The 22,693-nt window shown below is 43.1% G+C and overlaps 2 protein-coding genes and 1 long non-coding RNA gene across 4 annotated transcripts in view; 2 read left to right on the top strand and 1 right to left on the bottom strand.

The window, feature by feature from the left end:
- Positions 1 to 295: 295 nt before the first annotated feature.
- Positions 296 to 4,207, bottom strand: LOC132862307 (uncharacterized). Its single transcript, XR_009650011.1, has 2 exons — positions 1,338 to 4,207; positions 296 to 1,123 (listed from the first exon to the last, which is right to left on the bottom strand). It is a non-coding gene; the product is annotated as an uncharacterized LOC132862307 (long non-coding RNA).
- A 370-nt stretch (positions 4,208 to 4,577) lies between these two features.
- On the top strand, positions 4,578 to 18,424 carry polr2a (RNA polymerase II subunit A). The gene is made up of 28 exons (XM_060893950.1): positions 4,578 to 4,922; positions 5,893 to 6,025; positions 6,306 to 6,442; positions 6,545 to 6,718; positions 6,824 to 7,105; positions 7,654 to 7,815; positions 7,936 to 8,156; positions 8,412 to 8,544; positions 8,793 to 8,917; positions 9,024 to 9,234; positions 9,309 to 9,518; positions 10,422 to 10,590; positions 10,693 to 10,787; positions 10,923 to 11,126; positions 11,257 to 11,479; positions 11,581 to 11,764; positions 11,853 to 12,024; positions 12,291 to 12,396; positions 12,534 to 12,739; positions 12,826 to 13,297; positions 13,470 to 13,570; positions 13,651 to 13,755; positions 13,880 to 14,062; positions 14,181 to 14,384; positions 14,594 to 14,780; positions 14,879 to 14,992; positions 15,089 to 15,238; positions 15,333 to 18,424. The coding sequence occupies exons 1-28, from the start codon at positions 4,836 to 4,838 to the stop codon at positions 16,481 to 16,483; spliced, it is 5,901 nt and encodes a 1,966-aa protein (XP_060749933.1). The 5' UTR covers positions 4,578 to 4,835; the 3' UTR covers positions 16,484 to 18,424.
- A 3,242-nt stretch (positions 18,425 to 21,666) lies between these two features.
- Positions 21,667 to 22,693, top strand: part of capgb (capping protein (actin filament), gelsolin-like b) — a 19,342-nt gene continuing 18,315 nt past the window's right edge. The window contains exon 1 of one of the 2 annotated variants that reach the window (XM_060894042.1): positions 21,667 to 21,817. Coding sequence is in view for 1 of the 2 variants with exons in the window: in XM_060894025.1 (XP_060750008.1) it covers positions 22,551 to 22,555 (5 nt within the window). In the remaining variant the exon portion in view is untranslated. Of the gene's footprint in view, positions 21,818 to 22,531; positions 22,556 to 22,693 lie in introns of those variants that run through there. The other variant, XM_060894025.1, reaches the window with a different exon arrangement.

Raw genomic sequence — 22,693 nt, 5'->3', positions numbered from 1 at the left:
TAATCACCATAGATCCCAAATACCAATGTTCCTAAAGTCCAATCGCCCAGTACTGGTCCCACTAGTCGACTGCTGATCACATGCATCCAGAAACCGAATCACTACGGTATCGAATCACTATGGATCCTAATGTCTAAGTATCGAATCACTATGGATCCTAATGTCTAAGTATTGAATCACTATGGATCCTAATGTCTTGGAACACTCATCACCAATGTTCCATTCAACAAATCACTAATCACCATAGTTTCTAATGACTAATCACTGATTATCTGAATGATCAGTAAACCACGACTCAATAATCCTACACTTGAATATCTCAGTTCTCTTCATGGAGAAACCATTTCCTTCACAATTATATCTATATATAAACCTTTCCAGCTGTATTTGCCACAAGCTCCAGTGTACAAAGTCTGTGAAAAGCCTGCAACCTGTAACAAAAGATACCCACATACATGCTCTATACCAGCTATCAGGTAAAGCTGGAAATTATGACAGCCATAACACTCAAAATATTCCAGTCCTAATTGTTACCCTTGTTTTTCCCAGTAAACACAAATTATTCACATCGGAGCGAACACAAAGTCTGAACATCCGTTTTGTAGACTTCATATCCTGGGTCATACAAGAGTTAGGGCTCGCTTCTTGTATAGCATTATGTCTAACACGGGGCACAAATCTCATCAAGAATGCGTTTTGTATGAAACAACTCCTCATGGTCTGGTGTCCCGTTCTTCCTATGATTCACCACATCTTTGTCTGGGTCACTCCAACATTCTAGGAAACTTATGAACCTGGCCGCAACTGTTCCTGGATACGGGACAGAGTCGAAGTGGCTCTCTCACCAACAATCCTGGATGTTTTAGAAGAACCACCGACACGTTACTAACGAATCTGTAGAACTGGCTTACAGTGACATCGGACCATATGTACTTTTTGCCTGTGTCCAGTATTTGAGCTGCCTGTTTGCTGGTATTATGGCAACATGTCTGCACCAAAACCTTTAAAAATCACAGATGAAAGAGGTCCAGTGGTTTAGCATTTTGGTCTTCATCCTCCCAAAAAAGGTTGGTATACAGGGGTGATGTAGACTGCAGCAGCTGAGCAAGTTTGTGGATCAGAACTGTATGAAGATAAAAATAGAAGAAAATACAAATAAATGAATTAATAAATAAATAGACGCACATGCTGGCTGTCAGTCTATCTAAAAAAAACTGAATTCTGAGTGCTAGTTGACATCTTTGCAAACATCTAAAAGAAAAAAGAAAAAGAGAGAACACTAAAAATTAACAGCCAACTTCTATATACAAAGTGTGTGTGTGCGTGTGAATGCTTACGTTTTTACCGACACCGTCTTCGAGAAGATTTTCTTCCTCTGATGACAAACTCCCCAAATCAGACGAAGCATTTCCGTCATCCTTGTCTTTAAAACGCACAACTGAATCTTTCTGAGGAGCTAAAAATCTCCTTTTGGAAGTCATGTTTGTAAATAAAATGTTTTTAACAGCAACTCTCAGGATTCACTATGCTCCATCTCCAGCTGTTTATAACGAGGCTCAGTCGAGAGACACTAAATGTCATGTCACTAGAGTGACAGGACAAATATGATCGGCCAGGAGACCCAGATATTGAGGTTTCCTTCATAGTTCACATAAAGCAACGTATTTCTGTCAAAATATGACAGATGTGCATATCGATGTGGCCATTTTTAATAGTAACGTGTGCACACGAAGTAAATAATATAAAAATAAAGCAATTACTTAGTTAAATTCTTCAATTCGGCCTAATTTTGGTACAGACAGTAACTGGGTATCGTAACGAAGCTCGTCCTCTGCTCTTTCGTACGGTTTTCAATTTGAAGACGTTACATAACCTGGATGTAGAATTTATTGAGTTGATACAATAATCTTGATGAAAAAATCTACATGCAAATGAACGTGCTGTGACATCACTCAGCGACTTCACGCCACTTTCTGAGCACGCTGTACTTACTCTTCCCCTGAAAAGCATTAACACCACCGAGAAGACCTCTCTAACCCGACTTACTCCTAAAGCAGACGATCTGAACCTGCCTCCGTGGCACACGAGACGTTCCTTCTTATTTTTTCTTTTCGATCTGGGTCACAATCGGCGGACTGTAGTGAATTCTTAAACTTTGCGGATACAACCACAATAATAATGATGATAAGGAAGGAGACGTGTTTAACTGTGGCAGACGGCTCAGGCTGACTTCTCTGTTCCTTACAAAACAACAACCTAGTAACAGAGCAGACTCCATTTTTATTAGAGCTGCCTTCCGCCATACTGGAACACCAAGTACAGCTCTGAACACGGATTACAACCGTATCATTTCTAAACATGATAACACAAGAATCACAATTATTAATGTATACTGGAGCGAGCATGCATGTACACACACATACACACATATATATATGTATAAAGAGAGAGACAGAGAGAGAGACAGAAAGACAAAGCGAAACACACCCGAGTTACATATAACAAAGCTTTTACTGTTAGCCGGCTAAGAGAACTAGTTATCTGATTAAGATAGCCTGTTGTCTAATATCAATAATCATACGTTCCTTGAGACTAAATCTATATAGCTAATAATCGTCTAAAATAAACGTATCGTGTGTTCTAATGTCGTGAACAGCACCAGGAGACAGACAATAGCTAGAATAGCGGCTATGCTAGGTGGCTTCATTAGCATTGCGCGCGCGCAAGAGCAAGATATGGACGATTCTCCCAACACCACATTATGTATATATGTTATATACATGTCATATATGTGTTTTTTATATATATATATGTTGTGTATATATATACATATAACACTAAATGATCTAGCAATAAGAAAACGACGTGTGTGTCTCAATCACTATTTCCTCAATCACAATACAAGACACTAAACTTGTCTAGAGATCCAACAACATACAATTTATCCAGTACTCGTTATTATTTATTTTATTATTTTTATTATAATACTTAAATATTAACAATAACAGTTAAACCGACCGGCTAACATCATTATTACTAAATAAAAATAAAATAAAAACACTAAGATTCCACACCACCTAAAAAATAACTGATAAAACTCGTCGACTCCACGTTTGTAAAAAAAAAATAATAATAATAATTACAATTTAAACAAATAAAATTTATGCCCTAGATTGTTTTATAGTCGATTTATCGACCCGACTGGACGTTTATCTGATCACTTCACTGCTGTTGTGGAGACACAAGTGTGCTAAGCTAACATGCTAACAGGCTAACCAGCACGGCGGCCATGTTGTGCTTTAACTCTCCTTCACAACGCGAATAAATACAAAAATATACATTTTACTCCAGACGAGCTTCATCGACGTGGTCGAAATAATTCGCTTTAGTTTACACTACGGTATAAAAACACCGATATAAACACGAATATCTACGTTATAGAGCGTTATTAACGCGGCTCATGTTACCTAACGCCATTTTTTTGTTACAGGCGACACAAACGTAATATTCCTCCACATTTCTCTAAACAAACTGTCTGTAATCTGCTCATCTCGTTTAGATATTTCTAAAGTAATATATTTACGGACGCGTTTATCTTTTAATCCTGTTATTAAACGTGTTCTCGCGGCTCACACGCGGCCTACAACGTAAAAGCTTTATAAAACACGATTAAAACTTAAAATACGTACCACCGTTTTAAGCAACAGTCTGACAAACGTTAAACGATAACTTGTGATATTTTGTGTATAAAAAAAATCTAAAAATAGACTTGTTACAAAGCTGCAGGCTTTCCGGGGGCTTTCCAACGGCGCATACCGAAAGTGTCTGTCAGGTGTCCGGCCAGTGCTTTAACTCGACTCCGAGGCTTCCTGCAATTTCCCATAAAATAGTAGCAAACGTTCTGAATTGCTAACAAAATGAGCGGTCATGTTTAAAAGGGTGCTATAAAACATTGTTACAGTTATTTTTTGAGTACTGAAGATAAAAGCTGAACAAAAAAATGATGTATGAATCTTCGGTGGTTACGGTAGGCCTTTCGCGCGAGCTTCTTTTCCAACACTCGTAGCTGATCCAGGACGAGACGGACGGAACAGTACAGTTTTTTTTACTTTTGCTTAGACGGGGAAAACAGCCTTCGGCAAACATCGGCAATGTTCGTAAAAGAGGCGGGACCATACGAACGCCGTTATAGTTTACTCCGATTGGTTGTTTCTTTATTGCTCATACATATTCATAAACGTGCCCGCAAATCCTGTTTCATATTGTTAAATATTTAAATTTATTTATACACAGACGGTTTAAGGCAACGCCTTTTCTAAGAACAGACCAATAGGAAATCATATTTTTATGACTTCCCGCCTTGTCCTGATTACGATTCGTTCGGTACAGAACCCTGCATCGTGATTGGCTGTGTGTCAACCTTTATACATTTTTTTATACTTACCGTTCGTGTAGCCAATGGGCGTTCGGGAACGTAGCGACGCAACCCGCCTTCTAACTCGGTTGCCCCTGTGAAACGGAGTAGGTTTACCCGTAGATGCACTTCAGTCTATATAAAGACGTGTGCGAGTCGCTTTCTTTCAGATGCGCTTAGAGCGCACCACAGTGTGGATCAAGGGGAGGAAGGGGGCTAGCGGGATATATAAGCAGTTAGCTTGTGTACATAAATAAATAGGCACATTGAGTGGTAAGAAACGTGGTTAGTTTGGAAACCGCCATCGGACACGTTCCGGTCACCTCTCGGTGCCAGGAAGAGGGTCTTGGTGGCGTTTGAGAGGCGTTGTGTGTGAGAAGCGGCGTGCCGAAGGGAGGACGAGTCTGTTTGAATAGACAGGATGCACGGACCGCCTTCCAGCGACAGCGCATGCCCACTGCGCCTCATCAGGAGGGTTCAGTTCGGCGTCCTCAGCCCTGATGAGCTTGTAGGTCTCTGCTTTTTGCGCTGGGTTTTGTTTTATTTTCACTCTCTTCATTCTTCTGGACGTCAACTCTGTCGCTCTGAGAGCTTCTCAGTGTTATTATTAACCTCATAACCACTTTAATTCCACGTCAATCCGTATTGTGTGTGTGTGTAGCTTTAGCACTAGCTTAGCATCGCTAGCTAGCTCACGCGCCACTCCGTAACAACAGTAAGCGCACGTGCAGGAAGTCGAACAGAAATGTTGCTGATCAATAATAAAAAGTAGTTATAATAACCATAGTAATAATAATTAATAAATAATAGCAGTGTAGAGTTGTCTTACGTTCTTATTGGTGTCTTGTTTGTTTTGTTTTTATTTCTTTTCTTAGTTACGTAAAAGTCCAAACAAACTATTTTTGTGTTCCTGACAATAAAAGATTTTGACACATGAAATACAAACGCATGCTTTTTGTTTTAATCTCTAACCACATTGTGTGTGCACTTGACTTTAGGCTCGATCATGCACGAGATTGCATTAAAACAATCAAACCTTTAAATTAATCAATCAAACATTCAGTAGGTTTTAACGTCTAATCGTGTCAGTGCGAGACGTGCATCAGCATCACGTGTGCTCTGCCTAAAGTCTTTATATTTATAGCGTACTGTTACACGTGCGAACGAATGTTTCCTACCTGGGAAAGGTGACGGTCACGTGATCAGTGGTGCGTCACGTGAACGCGCGGTTTGTGCACGCGCACTGTGGTGTTTGCATTGTGTTGTGGTCATTAAGCACTCATTACCTTGTGTAAAGGTAAACAACGCATCATGTGTTGTCAGACGTGTGCTGTGATGTCAGTGATAGAGAGGTTGTAAGTTTGCATGTTGCCCCAATGATCTTACTGTGTCTTCTGATCAGTTTTTGGATGTTGAACACGAGTAAATGGAGGACAGGTTAATGTTTGTGTCTGGTCTGTGTATTTTACCCCCGTCAGAAACGGATGTCCGTCACCGAAGGGGGCATCAAGTACCCCGAGACCACAGAGGGAGGACGCCCCAAACTGGGAGGTCTCATGGACCCTCGGCAGGGCGTCATCGAGAGGTCTGGGAGATGCCAGACGTGTGCAGGTGTGTCTCGAGCTTCATCTTTTTATGTGCGTTTGGTGGCGAAACCGATCGTACTGGTATGGATTAATATATCACCTTTTATATTAGTGAGGTGTTTAAAAATAAATAAATAAATCAGAGTAATAGTGAAGGAGAAAAGTATTAATATATATTTTCTTTATAATTTATGTTCTGTATTTAATTTGAGACATGATTATAGTAGTAAATTTTATTTATTTATTTTATTAATTTTTTTTTACATCATGATGGATCGTAATCTGGTGCCTTGTTTGTGATGCAGGTAACATGACAGAATGTCCGGGTCACTTCGGTCACATCGAGCTGGCCAAGCCTGTCTTTCACGTTGGTTTCATCACAAAGATCATGAAAGTCCTCCGCTGTGTGTGTTTCTTTTGCTCCAAGCTGCTGGTCGATGCGGTGTGTGTCGTTCTCTAATTTTGCACTATTCGGTGACGTAAAACTAATCGGATCGACACGGGCTTCTGAATATTAACGTACGTTTTCGAAATGTTTGTACAGAACAACCCAAAAATCAAAGACATCTTGGGCAAGTCGAAAGGTCAGCCGCGCAAGCGCTTGATGCACGTGTACGACTTGTGCAAAGGTAAAAACATCTGCGAGGGTGGCGAGGAGATGGACAACAAGTTCGGAGTGGAGCAGCAGGAGAACGACGAGGACCTCACGAAAGAAAAGGTGAGCTGTGTAACACACCTGGCTCGTGCAGCGGCGCCATTTCTCTTTAATCAACTAACAAGTACGGTTCGTTTCTTCTTTCTTTCGTTTCACACCTACGATCAGGGTCACGGAGGATGCGGACGCTACCAGCCTCGTATCCGGCGCTCAGGCCTGGAACTGTATGCCGAGTGGAAGCACGTGAACGAAGACTCTCAGGAGAAGAAGATTCTTCTCAGCCCCGAACGTGTGCACGAGATCTTTAAACGCATCTCAGACGAGGAAGATCTCATCCTGGGGATGGATCCCAAGTTTGCTCGGCCCGAGTGGATGATCGTCACCGTGTTACCGGTGCCGCCGCTCGCCGTCAGACCGGCTGTGGTCATGCAGGGATCAGCCAGGAACCAGGTGATTTCACCAAAGTGGTGCTCAACTTTATACTACGGAAAGCTTATTACATCGATTCAGTTAATTACAAGTATGTTTGTATTCGTTCCTAAGAATTAACAGCAAGAAACAACATAATTCCTCAACTTGTACAAGCAAATTTACTTAAAATTCAACCTTAAGAAATTAAAATTTTTACATTTATTGCCTTTAGTTTTTGTAACAGTGTTAAAGAAAATATTTTTCAAAATATTATTTATTTTATAAACGATTTTAAACTGCAGTTATTTTAATGCAGTTTAAATTCTGTTGGATTTGGAGAAGTTTTTAGAATTTTATTTTTTTTTTTCTTAGACAAATTAATTTAATTTAGTCATCAATTGATGGCAATTAAAATGGTCTCACAACAATAAGGGTCACTTTTATTTAAGCCGTTTTACATTCGAAGATCGTGAATGATCGGGTCTTAAGCCCGATGTGAAATATCATCGTAATGCATCGATTTCACCAGTCAGCCCTTGTGTACATCCAAAACGTCCCATTAAATCGCTCTTGCTGTTTCCACTCAGGACGATTTGACTCACAAGTTAGCCGACATCGTGAAAATCAACAACCAGCTGCGACGGAACGAGCAGAGCGGAGCCGCGGCGCACGTCATAGCAGAAGACGTCAAGCTCCTGCAGTTCCACGTAGCCACCATGGTGGACAACGAGCTGCCTGGTCTGCCTCGAGTAAGTTTTAATCAAACGTGATTAAAAATAAGATAAAGTAAAGTAGAGATGACTTGGAGTAGACACAAGCGCTCTGCTGTCGGGCGTCACGATGTTTAAACTCCGTAACGCTCGTTTCAGGCCATGCAGAAATCCGGTCGTCCGCTCAAATCCATCAAACAGCGGCTGAAGGGGAAAGAAGGCAGAGTTCGTGGAAACCTGATGGGGAAGCGTGTGGACTTCTCTGCCAGAACCGTCATCACGCCTGACCCCAACTTACAGATCGACCAGGTGGGCGTGCCTCGCTCCATCGCCGCTAACATGACCTTCCCTGAGATCGTCACGCCCTTTAACATCGACAGGTAACACAGACTCTCCAGCGCTGCAGACTGTGTACGTCCTTACACGTGTGGAGCGTTCGAGTCAAAATATAAATTATCGATGTGCGTTTGGCTCGATGTTAGATATGTAAAAATTTAAAGACGCCAAGCAGCTAGTGTTGGGTTTTGTGTTTTGTTTTGTTTGTTTTTTATGCAAGTGATTAGGGAAAGAAGCGTCAGCTGGTCTGTGGAGATATTAGGATGATGCACTTGGGTTTACTTTGGTTCCGATTTCAGACTCCAGGAACTCGTGAGGAGAGGAAACAGTCAGTATCCCGGAGCCAAATACATCGTCCGTGATAACGGAGACCGAATTGACCTCCGGTTCCACCCGAAACCGAGCGACCTTCACCTTCAGATCGGCTATAAGGTAAATAATGCTGTTCACCAGCAGGGTTTTATTTATTTATTAATTTATTTACTTTAAATAATTGAGCATGAAGATGTGTGTAGCCTGGTGGTCAAGGTAATAAACTACAAGTCATGACCCTGAGTCCACCAAGCTGCCACTGCGGGGCTCCAGATAAAGGGCCCCAACTCTCAATTGCTCAGTTATAATGAAACATGTCAGTTGCTCTGAATAAGGGCATAAATTTAAATGGACTTTTGTTGCATCAGGTGGAGAGGCACATGTGTGACGGTGACATCATCATCTTTAACAGACAGCCCACCTTGCACAAAATGTCTATGATGGGTCACAGAGTTCGAATCCTGCCTTGGTCTACATTTCGACTCAACCTCAGGTAGTGTGTGTGTGTGTGTGGCATGCTGTAGACCTGTTAAGCTTCACTCTATCAACATCTTGTTAAACGATAGTTGAGCAGAATAAAATTCCAATCTTCTCTGTAGCGTAACGACTCCATACAATGCCGACTTCGACGGAGACGAGATGAACCTTCACCTGCCCCAGTCGCTCGAGACCCGTGCCGAGATCCAGGAGCTGGCGATGGTGCCACGTATGATCGTCACACCCCAGTCCAACAGACCGGTCATGGGTATCGTGCAGGACACGCTTACGGCCGTGCGCAAGTTCACCAAGCGAGACGTCTTCTTAGAGAGGGTGCGTATCAGTCCGACTTAAAACCTGCGATTCTCAACGATAATAAACTTTTCTAACGAAGTATTATCGATCAGGGTGAAGTGATGAACCTGCTGATGTTCCTGTCCTCCTGGGACGGCAAAGTGCCTCAGCCTGCGATCCTGAAGCCACGCCCGCTGTGGACCGGCAAACAGATCTTCAGCTTGATCATTCCAGGTCACATCAACGTGATCCGTACACACAGCACGCATCCGGACGACGAAGACAGCGGCCCGTTTAAACACATCTCTCCCGGAGACACAAAGGTGGGCCTGACGACCAGTAACGAGGCTTCAGTGTAACATTTCTATCGTAGATTCCTCAGGTGTCTGTCTGAAGAAACGTCGATGTAGTTTTCTATAGAAAACATTTAAAGGTGGGGTAACAATCGTATTGTTCTTCCCTTCAGCTATAATAGACACATTTCTTTCCATTAGTTGCCTGGGTTATGTATGTATGTGTGGGTGGAGCTATCAATACAGGGGTGGGACCCATTTGGGTTAGGGGCGTGTTTGTTTTGGTGATTTCAAATGTCAACATTGGCTTTCAATCGGACACCCCACCTTTAAATGTTCATCAGCGTCCTCCTGTCACGTAGAGCCCTTTTTATCGTGAAGCTGACAAGTGCGATGTCACTTTTAGACCCGATTTGAGACTAAAGGGCTTCATTTAGATTATTTTTATTATATTTAAAGGCCCTTTGCCTCACAGATGGAGCTGTTAAAGGTTTTATATGGCAGCTCTTCTCCAAAAAGGTGTTGAAGAACTATTTTTGGAAGCTAGTAACCATACGGCGTTCAACGAACCCTTAAAAATCCCTTTTCTTCTAAATGCTTGTATTCACTTGGGTAAGTGTGAAAGGTTCGTGATCCAGTTAAATTATCAGGCATTTAAAATGAACAGTGTTGTAATCAGATCACAGGTTGTTTAAGGGTCCATGGGGGTTGCTAGGATGTTCCTAGGTACCCTTTATCATAGGCTTTAGATGTACATAGAGCCCTCAAAGGGACAATCGCAGAACATTTCAAAGGTTCCCTAATCAAATGCTCTCGACAGAAAGTCCAGTCCCTTTTTTTTTTATTTTTATTTTTTTTATTTATTTTAATAAATAAATTTTATTTATTTATTTTTTGTAGGTCTAATGACTGGAATGTTTCTTCCCGTTGCAGGTGATCGTGGAAAACGGAGAACTAATCATGGGAATCCTGTGTAAGAAGTCCCTCGGTACATCTGCCGGTTCTCTCGTTCACATTTCCTACCTGGAGATGGGTCACGACATCACTCGGCTTTTCTACTCCAACATCCAGACTGTCGTCAACAACTGGCTGCTCATCGAAGGTGAGGTTTTTATTCATGAGGCTCCATGTTCATTAACGTTTACATCTGTGTTTCTTCCCCTGCCTCATGATCATGGTCTATTTTTCCTTCCCAATCTTCTAGGTCACTCTATCGGTATCGGTGATTCTATCGCTGACGCAAAGACGTATCTTGACATTCAGAACACCATCAAGAAAGCTAAGCAAGACGTGATAGAGGTGAGAACGAATTTTGACGTCTCTAGTCTTAATATTTTTGAATATATTTGTGTGCGCTGGAGGGGGCGGGGCTTATTTTGAGATGAGTTTTTAGAGCTTTAGCAACACCGAATCCTCGCATACGACACTTTCCAGGTCATCGAGAAAGCTCACAACAACGAACTGGAGCCCACTCCGGGTAACACTCTGAGACAGACCTTCGAAAACCAGGTCAACCGTATCCTGAACGACGCTCGAGACAAGACCGGATCTTCTGCCCAGAAGTCGCTGTCCGAGTACAACAACTTCAAATCCATGGTGGTGGCTGGATCCAAGGGCTCCAAAATTAATATCTCACAGGTGAGACTTTAAGTTACGAGCGTAAAAGTGACTTAATCAAAATCGTCTTGTTTAAAAATCCGATTCTTGACTTCACGTGTTCCGAGTTAAATTTCCAAGCTGTACGTTTTTGCTTCTTATTTATCTCTAGGTTATCGCTGTGGTGGGCCAGCAGAACGTTGAGGGTAAGCGAATCCCGTTCGGCTTCAAGCACCGGACTCTTCCTCACTTTATTAAGGACGACTACGGTCCCGAGAGCAGAGGGTTCGTGGAAAACTCGTACCTTGCCGGTCTGACGCCTACGGAGTTCTTCTTCCACGCCATGGGAGGCAGAGAGGGTTTGATCGATACGGCTGTGAAAACGGCCGAGACAGGTTAGACGACGAGAGCGTCCGCAGGACCACGTTTAACTAAAGACCGTTTATTCGATCCATGGCGTTCATAACGTTCCTTGTCGTGTTTTTGCGTTACTCAGGTTATATCCAGCGTCGTCTGATCAAGTCTATGGAGTCTGTTATGGTGAAGTACGACGCCACGGTGAGGAACTCCATTAATCAGGTGGTACAGCTGAGATACGGAGAGGACGGCTTGGCCGGAGAGGCCGTGGAGTTTCAGAACATGGCTACGCTTAAACCGTCCCACAAAGCTTTCGAGAAGAAGTGAGTCACTATGCTAACGATCCTCATGATCAGCCTCGAGTAAAAACGTCCAAACCGCTGACCACCTTTCCCGGTTTTAATCCACCAGGTTCAAGTTCGAGTACACGAACGAGCGAGCACTGCGGCGCACGCTGCAGGAGGACGTGTTGAAGGACGTGATGACCAACGCGCACGTCCAGAGCGCTCTGGAGAAGGAGTTCGACAAAATGAAGGAGGACCGAGAGATCTTGAGAGCTATTTTTCCCACTGGAGACAGCAAGGTTTGTTTGTGCTCATGAACATCCAAGTGTTTATTCACTTAATACCACAATAAAAAAAAAAGAATTACACCTGATATGGAAACGTATAATGTGTCTTACCCTCTGAAATGCATCCATGTTTATCAGTCAGTTTTGTTGACAGGAAAAACGAATCCCAGACTTTGATGACCGTTCCAAGCATCATGATGATCTCTGTAATCGTTACCCATGACTATGCTCTATAAGTCAGCTTGTCTGATCGTGTTGTAACTTCTTCTTTACTGTAGGTGGTGCTGCCGTGCAATCTGGCTCGAATGATCTGGAACGCACAAAAGATTTTCCGCATCAACCCGAGAACTCCGACGGATCTCAACCCTTTAAGAGTGGTGGAGGGTGTGTAAACTTGTTATTCATGCCATGAGTGGCTCTGTGGTCGAGTTCACAGACATGGACTTTTATTGCTTTTAATCTACATAGTGTTTTACATAGTGGCTTCATTGAATCCTAATGTTTTATCCCCTCTCATGTAGGTGTGCAAGAACTGAGTAAGAAGCTGGTGATCGTGAACGGCGACGATCCGCTAAGCAAGCAGGCCCAGCAGAACGCCACGCTGCTGTTTAACATCCATCTCCGCTCCACCCTCTGCTCCAAACGCATGACCGAAGAGTTTCGTCTCAGCTCTGAGGCCTTCGAGTGGCTCCTCGGAGAGATCGAGACCAAGTTCAACCAGTCGATCGTGAGTAAAATCTAAATCCTGAGGTGTAAAGTGTCAGGAGTCTGAACCTTGGGGTGCTTAGGTTTGAATTGTGATCAATGTTTTAGGTTCACCCGGGTGAGATGGTGGGTGCTCTGGCTGCTCAGTCTCTGGGTGAACCTGCCACTCAGATGACCCTGAACACCTTCCATTACGCTGGCGTGTCGGCCAAGAACGTCACCCTGGGTGTGCCTCGACTCAAGGAGCTGATCAACATCTCCAAACGTCCCAAGACTCCGTCCCTGACAGTGTTCCTGCTGGGCCAGGCGGCCCGCGACGCAGAGCGCGCCAAAGACATCCTGTGTCGCCTGGAGCACACGACCCTCCGTAAGGTCACGGCCAACACGGCTATCTACTACGACCCCAACCCTCAGAGCACGGTGGTGTCAGAGGATCAGGAGTGGGTGAACGTTTACTACGAGATGCCCGACTTCGACGTGACTCGCATCTCTCCATGGCTCCTCCGCATCGAGCTGGACCGCAAGCACATGACGGACCGCAAGCTCTCCATGGAGCAGATCGCCGAGAAGATTAACGCAGGTGTGATAAGACTCTAATCCCCTTCATTCCAAACCAAGCTTTATTATTATTATTATAAACAAAAAGGAAAGAGGGTGGTGGGTTTTTTTTTTTTTTAAGGGTCAAATTCACAGCAAAGTAATGAGCGTTAATGGTAATAACTATTAGTAAAAAAAGTGTTTCTATCTGCCAGGTTTTGGTGACGATCTAAACTGCATCTTCAATGACGATAACGCCGAGAAGCTGGTGCTGCGAATCCGAATCATGAACAGCGACGAGAACAAGTTCCAGGAGGTGAGATTAGAGAATAATTACATTAATTTTATTTAAATTAGAATAAAACACTCAACTGAACCGGTTCCCGTTCCCGTTAGGACGAGGAGGTGGTGGATAAGATGGACGACGACGTGTTCCTGCGGTGCATCGAGTCCAACATGCTAACGGACATGACCTTACAGGGCATCGAACAAATCAGCAAGGTGCGACGAGTCGCGCGATTACAATAAAGGATGCCGTTGTTGTGTATTTTTAAATATAAAAAGTCGTCCTTCGCGTGTCCGGGTGCGTTTACGCCGTACTCATGGTCGGCTTCCTCTGCTGCAGGTGTACATGCATCTTCCTCAAACTGAGAACAAGAAGAAGACCATAATCACAGAGGAGGGAGAGTTTAAAGCTCTACAGGAATGGATTCTGGAGACGGACGGCGTCAGTCTCATGAGGGTCCTCAGCGAGAAGGACGTGGACCCAGTCAGGACCACCTCTAACGATATCGTGGAGATCTTCACTGTAAGATTCTAAATTTAGGAAAGCCTCCAGATGTGTAGTTAAAGGAGATGAATTATTAAGCTCTGACTCCTGCAGCCATATTTAGCCCGGCGTATCTTTCCGTCCCTTTGTACTGTAGGTGCTCGGTATCGAGGCGGTACGCAAGGCTCTGGAGAGAGAGTTGTACCACGTCATCTCCTTCGACGGTTCCTACGTGAACTACCGCCACCTCGCCCTCCTGTGCGACACCATGACCTGCAGAGGTCACCTGATGGCCATCACCCGCCACGGCATCAACAGACAGGACACCGGGCCGCTCATGAAGTGCTCTTTTGAAGAGACGGTAAGAACAAGGAGCAAACAAATTAATTTCTTATTGCGTTTAATATTTTTTGCACGTCTTGTGTTGGTGTAATTTCACTGCAACGTGAAATTTGACGTTATGATTAGATTATGATTCCGAATAGAGACAAAATCGTGCAGGAAGAATCCTCTTGTTGCCTGTTTAATGTATGAATTCACCTTACCGGTTTGTCCTCAACCCGTGTGCAGGTGGACGTCTTGATGGAGGCGTCGTCCCACGGAGAATGCGATCCCATGAAGGGCGTGTCTGAAAACATCATGCTCGGGCAGCTGGCTCCTGCAGGCACCGGCTGCTTCGACCTGCTGCTGGATGCTGAGAAATGCAAATATGGCATGGAGATTCCCACCAACATCCCTGGTATCAGCGTGGCTGGACGTAAGTGCCGTGTTTTGTTTGTGTTCAGAATATTTGCAAAAATTATTTAACTTCAAACAAAGTCATTTCATTTCTCTCCCTCCCCTCCCCCCCTCCAGCAACCGGAATGTTCTTTGGTTCTGCCCCCAGCCCTATGAGTGGCATGTCTCCGGCCATGACGCCCTGGAACACGGGGGCCACCCCGGCTTATGGGTCATGGTCTCCCAGCGTGGGTGAGTACAGCCTCTAGCTTTTTATCCCATTCTCTTGTCTCCTACGTTTATTTCCTCTCACAACTCTTGCTTTCAATGCTCTCATTCTCCATACAGGAAGTGGAATGACTCCTGGAGGTGCAGGTTTTTCACCAAGTGCCGCCTCCGACGCCAGCGGTTTCTCTCCAGGTTACTCGCCTGCGTGGTCTCCTACACCCGGCTCCCCTGGATCTCCTGGTCCAGCCAGTCCTTACATTCCCTCTCCAGGTTGGCTAAGTTTGACAGGCTTACATATTCTAAATGTTCTGTCATGAAGTCTGAAAGAGAAATTAACCTTGTTCCTGCTCTTTCTCTCCTCCAGGTGGCGCCATGTCTCCAAATTATTCTCCTACGTCTCCAGCGTATGAGCCGCGCTCCCCTGGAGGCTACACCCCACAGAGTCCTGGCTATTCCCCCACGTCCCCGTCGTATTCTCCCACTTCTCCTTCCTACTCTCCCACCAGCCCTAACTACAGCCCAACGTCTCCATCTTATTCCCCAACGTCTCCATCTTACTCTCCCACATCTCCATCTTACTCCCCAACCTCACCAAGCTATTCACCCACATCACCCTCTTACTCTCCGACGTCTCCTTCTTATTCCCCCACTTCTCCGTCGTACTCTCCGACGTCTCCTTCGTACTCTCCGACTTCGCCTTCTTATTCTCCGACGTCTCCCAGCTATTCGCCCACCTCCCCCTCGTACTCGCCCACCTCCCCCTCGTACTCTCCGACTTCCCCCTCGTACTCGCCGACCTCTCCTTCGTATTCCCCGACATCACCCTCCTATTCCCCGACGTCTCCCAGTTACAGCCCGACCTCACCCAATTACACGCCCACTTCACCCAGCTACTCACCCACCTCTCCATCTTACAGCCCCACCTCACCTTCGTATTCGCCCACGTCTCCGAATTACACACCCACAAGCCCCAATTATTCTCCAACGTCTCCGTCTTACTCCCCTACCTCTCCATCTTACTCTCCATCCAGCCCACGTTACACACCCCAGTCTCCTACGTACACCCCGAGCTCGCCCTCGTACAGCCCGAGCTCCCCGTCTTACTCCCCCACCTCTCCCAAATACACCCCCACCTCTCCATCATACAGCCCCAGCTCTCCGGAATACACCCCGACGTCACCCAAATACTCTCCCACTTCGCCAAAGTACTCGCCCACGTCTCCCAAATACAGCCCCACATCTCCAACTTATTCTCCCACTACGCCCAAATACAGCCCTACTTCTCCGACGTACTCCCCAACGTCTCCTACCTACACCCCGACCAGCCCCAAGTACTCTCCCACTTCTCCTACGTACTCCCCAACGTCTCCAAAATACTCACCAACTTCACCGACATACTCTCCTACTAGTCCCAAAGGTTCGACATACAGCCCCACTTCGCCGGGGTACAGTCCGACGTCTCCCACCTACAGTCCAGCCATCAGCCCCGATGACAGCGACGAGGAAAACAACTGAAGCGGTGGACCCCTGGTTTAGACTCGCCCTCACGATGCTGTCTCTTCCTTCGAGTTCCTTCTTAAAAACTCAGCATCAGCGTGGGTCACTATCGTGGGTGGACTTCGCCATGTTTGATTTGGACGACAGGAAACTACAAAACTTGGGGTCCTACCTGTATTTAAAAAAAAAAAAAAAAAAAAAAAGGTTCTGAAATCTTTTGGACCCTCCTCACGTCACTTCTGCAAATACGGCTCTGTTTACTATGATATTGTCATAGACGAGAGAACTGTCGAGAACCGACTGCCTTTCAGCTTCGTTCGGTTGGATTCTGAAGGGGTTTTATTTAGAAATATAAATATAAAACCCACCCCTCGTAAAATAGACGTCTCTAATACAGTGTTGAAAGTTACGGAAAGCTGAAAGCTTAATTTGCCAAAAGCCTTTATAAAGTAAATAGTGGATCATATCTACTGCAGATAGAACTGGATCTTAAAAAAAAAAAAAAAAAAAAAGTCGACTAAAGTGTGGTGCACAGAAAATATTTTACTGAAACATATCTAACATTGTTTTTGTTTTTTTTCTTTTCCCCATGCTTTGTAAATATGCTCCATGCAAAGAAAGAATTGAAACTCTAATTCATAAATGTTTTAATGGCCAGATTTGAGTTTGATTATCTGCTAAAATGAATATTCATCGGTTATGATTCAAACTCGTCTAATCTAACCAGATGGACTCGTGCTGGTCATCTGTGTAGAAGAAAGGGTTGTAGTAGTGGACGGCCATGTTCGTGGCTTATCTACCGTCGTCCTATATTATTATTATTTTTTTTTTCTTTCTAGTTTCTTCCACCAGCGTCCTGTTCAATCTTCACATAACCACAAAGAGTTACAGCCAGCAATAGCTTCCCTCTGTCTGTAGAGAAATGTGAATTTTTCTGGTAACATAATTTTTTTTTTTTTCCCTATTATTGATTTTAGAGTGTTATAGGAGGAGGAAGGTGAGGAATTTGGTTGTATTTATGTCAGTTTTGCTTGGAGCTAGTTTCTTTTTGCGACGTACTTTTACTCAAATTCTTTACAATAAAACCTCATCCGTCCCTGTCAGAGTTTGTATAAATCCCCCCCCCCCTTACTTTTTAGTTAATGTTATTTAAAATAAGATTCCCCGTAAGTTACTGAGGTGGAATTTAATCGTTTTTCTGTTTTTTTTGTTTTGTTTTTTTTCTTTCATAGAGCTGTTTAGAGTTTTTGGGTATGCGTTTGGATTTTAACGTTCTCGCAGTTTTTCTGTAAACAGCAGGGGTCGCTGTAGTCAATTTTGAACAGTGTTTTGTTCTTTTGCGGAAAGCTGGGTGCAGAAACCCATTTAAAAACGACTTTACTAGCTGATTCGCAAGCAGTTGTGCTGTTCATCTCAAACACCCTCCTCCTACCCAGTAATCAGTGTTTTGGTTTTTTTTTTTTTTTGTTTTGGTTTTTTTTTTTTATATAAAGTATTTTCTCCCCCTTAAAAGGGTTGAAAATAAATACTGTACCATACTGGAAACCTATATGCAGAATGTTGTGTATAAACAGGTGGAACCAGGGTTCAATCCTGACATGAGCGACGTTTGTCTTGCTCTTTAAATGTCAGCCATGGTGGCTTTGTGCGAGCGTTTGCTGTATAAAGCCTTGGAGCAGGTTCGTCAGCTCGTCAGACTCTCTGCCCTAGATTGCCTTCAACGATGTTTTCTTAAATTTCCAGTCACCTGTGTACCCAGGATCCTAGTAGAAGTGAATGGATGAGTGAGAGAGTGTGTGTGTGTGTGTTATGACAGGGTTTCCTTCAGTTGAACTGGGTTTCAAAAGGGGTAATAAAGTAAGATTTAAACTTAAATTGCCACTGTATAGAAGAGGACTTGTCTAATTCTCTGTATCTTTGTTTTTGACTTGATAAAACAATAAAATGTTTGCCTATAAATGAGTGCTGTTTATATATATTAATTTGCTAATCTTATCAGAAAAGGTTACTGATTTATCTAATTACTCACAATATTTGTGTGTATATATAATTTTTTTTTATATAGCACACATTATACAACAGATGTTGCCCAAGGTGCTTCACAAGCAGTCGTATAAAGCACTTAAGTTACATACAACCAACAATACAGTATAAGTTTAAAAAAAAAAACACGCATACATTAAAACAAAAGAAAGCTACCCTATCACTAGCAAAACCAACAAAGGCCAAGTCACCTCAGACTGCCCCCATGCTACATCTAATAAATGAGTTTTTAACAAGTCCTTAAACACAACCAGCGACTTTGGCGATCTGACGAAATGCGGAAGGTCCTTCCACAGTAAAGGACCAACATGTGAGAATGCTCGGTCACCTTTACATTTATAATTTGTTCTCACAGTCACAAGGAGATTTTGGTTCTCTGATCTCAACGACCTGGACGGGGTGTATACCGACAACAAATCAGAAAGTTGTGGTGGCACCAAATTATGTAGTACTTTAAAAACCAGACACTAATCTTGTAGTGAACTCTATACTGGACTGGCAGCCAATTCAAGGATCTCAATAAAGGTGTAACGTGGTCCGTTTTCTTTGCTGAATTAATCATTCTGGCCGCAGCGTTTTGTATGTTTTGTATGTGCTAGAGCTTTTTTATCAATCCCAACATACAGAGAATTACAGTAGTCCAGTATATCCACACGTATACAGTAGATTCAGACCCCCTTCACTGTTCAGTTTTGTTGCAGCCTGATGGTACTGTTTAAATTCATTTTTTACTCCTTAATCTACACTCACTACTCCATAACACTGTGAAAAATCTAAATTTATTCAAAAGAAAAAAAAACAGCCGTCTAACGCCACTGCCAACCCAGATCGGTGGAGGGCTGGAGTGAGGGTTGTCCTTCTGGAACTTTGTCCCATCTCCACACAGGATGTCTGGACCTCCGTCAGAGGAACCGTCTGGTTCTCAGCACAGAAGGTTCCCGGTTGTGCCGAATGCCTTCCGTTTGAGAATTACGAGGGCAGCTATGCTCTTGGGAATCTTCTGTGCAGCGGATATTTTTTGTAGCCGATCCCAAATCTGTGTTGCAACAATCCCGTCTCTGAGCTCTGTAGGCCGTTCCTCGGTGATCTCAGGGCTCAGTTTTTGCTCTGATATGCATTGTCTGTTGGGAGGTGGGTGCTTTTCCAAATCATGTCTAATCGATTTAATTTACCACAGGTGGACTCGAATCAAGGTGTGCAATGATCAAGAGGAATTAGAGGCATCTGAGCTAAATTTCAAGAATTTTTGTTTTAATTTTGTCATTATGGGGTACTGAGTGTAGATTAATGAGAGAAAATGAATTTGACCAATAGTTATCAGGCTGCAACGAAAAAGTGAAGGGGATATGAATACTTTCTGAATCCACTGTATATCCTGTTCAGCATATATATATATTATAATATATATATATTTAAAATGTCTTTGTCTTTACAACTGTACACCCCATAGCTGTATATCTACTCATAATGTATTGCAAATATACCACTATGTACTTCTGGTTAGATGCCAACTGCATGTCATTGGCTTTGTACTTTGTACTTTGCACAATAACAACGTTGAATCTATTCTAATGTAAAGTTTTGTCATAATGTGAGCTGTCACTCTAGTGGAACTGAAATCAAGGTAAAGGATTATGGCCATTGACCCTCTCGGGTTCAGGATGCACTTTTCGTGTTCATGCATGACGGTACTTAGAAGAGAGATAAGAAATATTACGTATTATGATGCATAAACATTATACAGACTGCCTGGTGATTCCATGTTGCATCAACACACAAACAGTTGTTTATACTGGCTACAAATCAACATGAAATACATCATACTAGAAATACACCCTGGTCATATATCTTAAACCTCTGAGTCATTTAAATGTTCATTTTAATTGTTTTGAAACCTGAAATCGTTTGATGAAAGATTGAGAGATGGTTTGTAAATATCTTTGGATTGAAAAGTGCTGATCTGATTGAAAAGTACTGATCTGATCTAAAAGTACTGATCTGATTGAAAAGTACCAATCTGATATAAAAGTACTGATCTGATTGAAAAGTACCAATCTGATATAAAAGTACTGATCTGATTGAAAAGTACTGATCTGATCTAGTGCTGATCTGATCTAAAAGTACTGATCTGACCTAATGAATCTAAAGAAGCTAAAAGAATCACTTTAGTTTAATGTGAAAAATAGTGTTTTTAAAGATTTTAAGCAAGAGCTTCATTATATGAACTACCTGACTTGTTTACGGTCAAAGAAAGAAAGAAAAACAAAAGAGCCTTTTCAGATTAGTGAATTCGGCTCCCTGAGCCGAATCAATGAGTCGATTCGTTCAAAACGACGTTGACGACACAAACGACTCGCTACTCTGAGGTTTGTTTGTTTATCTGGATATTTTTAATATCATGCACAATTTAATGTCAGACCTGAGCCAGGTAATCAGTGTCAACATTCTAGTGTTATTCTGGGGTCAGAACCGAGGTAAAAAAAGATGGTTTATGAGGATTGAACTAATATTAAGAAACTTTTTCCTTATTTATTTGATGCATTCATTCTCACGTGATTCTTTCACATGATTCATTGAGTCTCACGAGATTCTTTCAAACTGATTCATTCATTCTCACATATGTTTCTTTCAAACGATTCATTCATTCTCACATATGTGTCTTCCATACGATTCATTCACTTCAACATGGTTCATTCATGTTTATAGGCGATTCACTTTCATATGATTCACTTATTTTTCAGTTCTCCTACATGATTCATTTACATTTCACACACTTTTCCCCATTTCCTCATGCCATTATGAAACTAAAACATGTGAGCTGTATGTGAAGCTTCAGTCAGGGGAGTGAACATCATGTCTGACTGTGGTGTGTGTTAATGTCCTGATATGAGACACACAGACGTGACATTCACAGTAGAATGGGTTCTGATTTTTTTTCCTGATGAAACAGACATTTACGTAACTTCCTACATTTCTTTTCAGAAAATGTTTTCTCACATTTTTCCATAATGTGCCTAACTAATGCATGAAATCCTGTAATTCTCGATCACAGCAAAAACAACAAAGTGAACATGTATGCAATGGAAACAGTAAAGATTTGTCTAAAACCCACCCTTCTCCTTCTTTCCTTCACAGTTTTTTGTTCTTTACCAACCCTACTCTTGGTTTTAGGTGGGTGTGCTGCACTGATCTATGACTCCGAGTCTGAACAGGAAGTGTCGAATGCTTAAAGGCTTCTCCTCCTCTGCCAAATCTCTTCGTCTGTTTTTCTTCAGATTGAGAAAAAGTCCTCAGTGATACTACAACGAGGTAAGCGACAAATCCTCAACTTGTTCAGAAACATTTACAGAAAGTCAGAGATGATCGTTTGTGTGTCTGAACTCTTTTTAAAGACAAATCACTAAAACTTTATGTAAATCTGACAGAAAATGTTTTGATGCTTGTTTTTCATGTCAAGATCATTATTGCAGGGTTGCAACTTTCATAGCATCAGTGACAGGGTATCAGGCTTCTCCGCCCTCCCCTGGGGCGGTTATTGTTTTATTATGCCGATCATATTTCCCTCTCTGATTAGCTCCATGTGTTCAGGTCTTGCCTCAGGTGTCTCAGACATGGCGCTGTTGACCCCTGTCAATCTCCTCATCTTTCTTTCCTTTCACCGCACAGACACAGACATATTTAATTTCTCATTTCTCCAACGTCAACTCGGCTGTCTTTTGTTCTGGATAATCATCTCTCGATCGCTCAGTCGCTCAAACCCTACACCTGAAAACACGGCTGGATGAATAGAACGATTGAAGAGTCGAAGACGTAGGCGCAGGAGCGATCAGGTCGGAGCGTAGCTCTGTCAGGCAACCCGACTCTCCTCGCCATGGGGCGTCCTCGGGTTTTATTCCTCCGGGTCCAGTTACCGGATAAACGCAAGCTTAACCAGGCCAGACGAACACACAGACACATACAACAAACACACACAAACACACAGAACAAGCGCAGGATGGATCCAGAGTCAGAAGAAAGCGTGCCCGAACTGGCCGAGGGGATCATGCAGTTAAGTGCCCGGACTTGTTCTGTTCCATTTAGATTAGACGTGTGTGTTTCAGCCCTTCTGTGGCCACGCCTTACATCTGTAGGCCCTCACCGCATTCTTCTCTGCTGCGCCCTACTTCTCTTCCTTCCTGTTTGGTT

The sequence above is a fragment of the Tachysurus vachellii genome, chromosome 2 (assembly GCF_030014155.1).
Source record: "Tachysurus vachellii isolate PV-2020 chromosome 2, HZAU_Pvac_v1, whole genome shotgun sequence".
Taxonomy (NCBI): domain Eukaryota; kingdom Metazoa; phylum Chordata; class Actinopteri; order Siluriformes; family Bagridae; genus Tachysurus; species Tachysurus vachellii.
This window is presented reverse-complemented; position numbering and strand designations above follow the sequence as displayed.

Bases quoted from the DNA above. Each gene is read 5' to 3' on its own strand.
- polr2a (XM_060893950.1), top strand. From the start codon at position 4,836: ATGCACGGACCGCCTTCCAGCGACAGCGCATGCCCACTGCGCCTCATC. The intron at 4,923-5,892 runs GTAGGTCTCTGC...TACCCCCGTCAG, and splicing joins TCCTCAGCCCTGATGAGCTT to AAACGGATGTCCGTCACCGA. The intron at 10,591-10,692 runs GTGAGGTTTTTA...CCAATCTTCTAG, and splicing joins CAACTGGCTGCTCATCGAAG to GTCACTCTATCGGTATCGGT.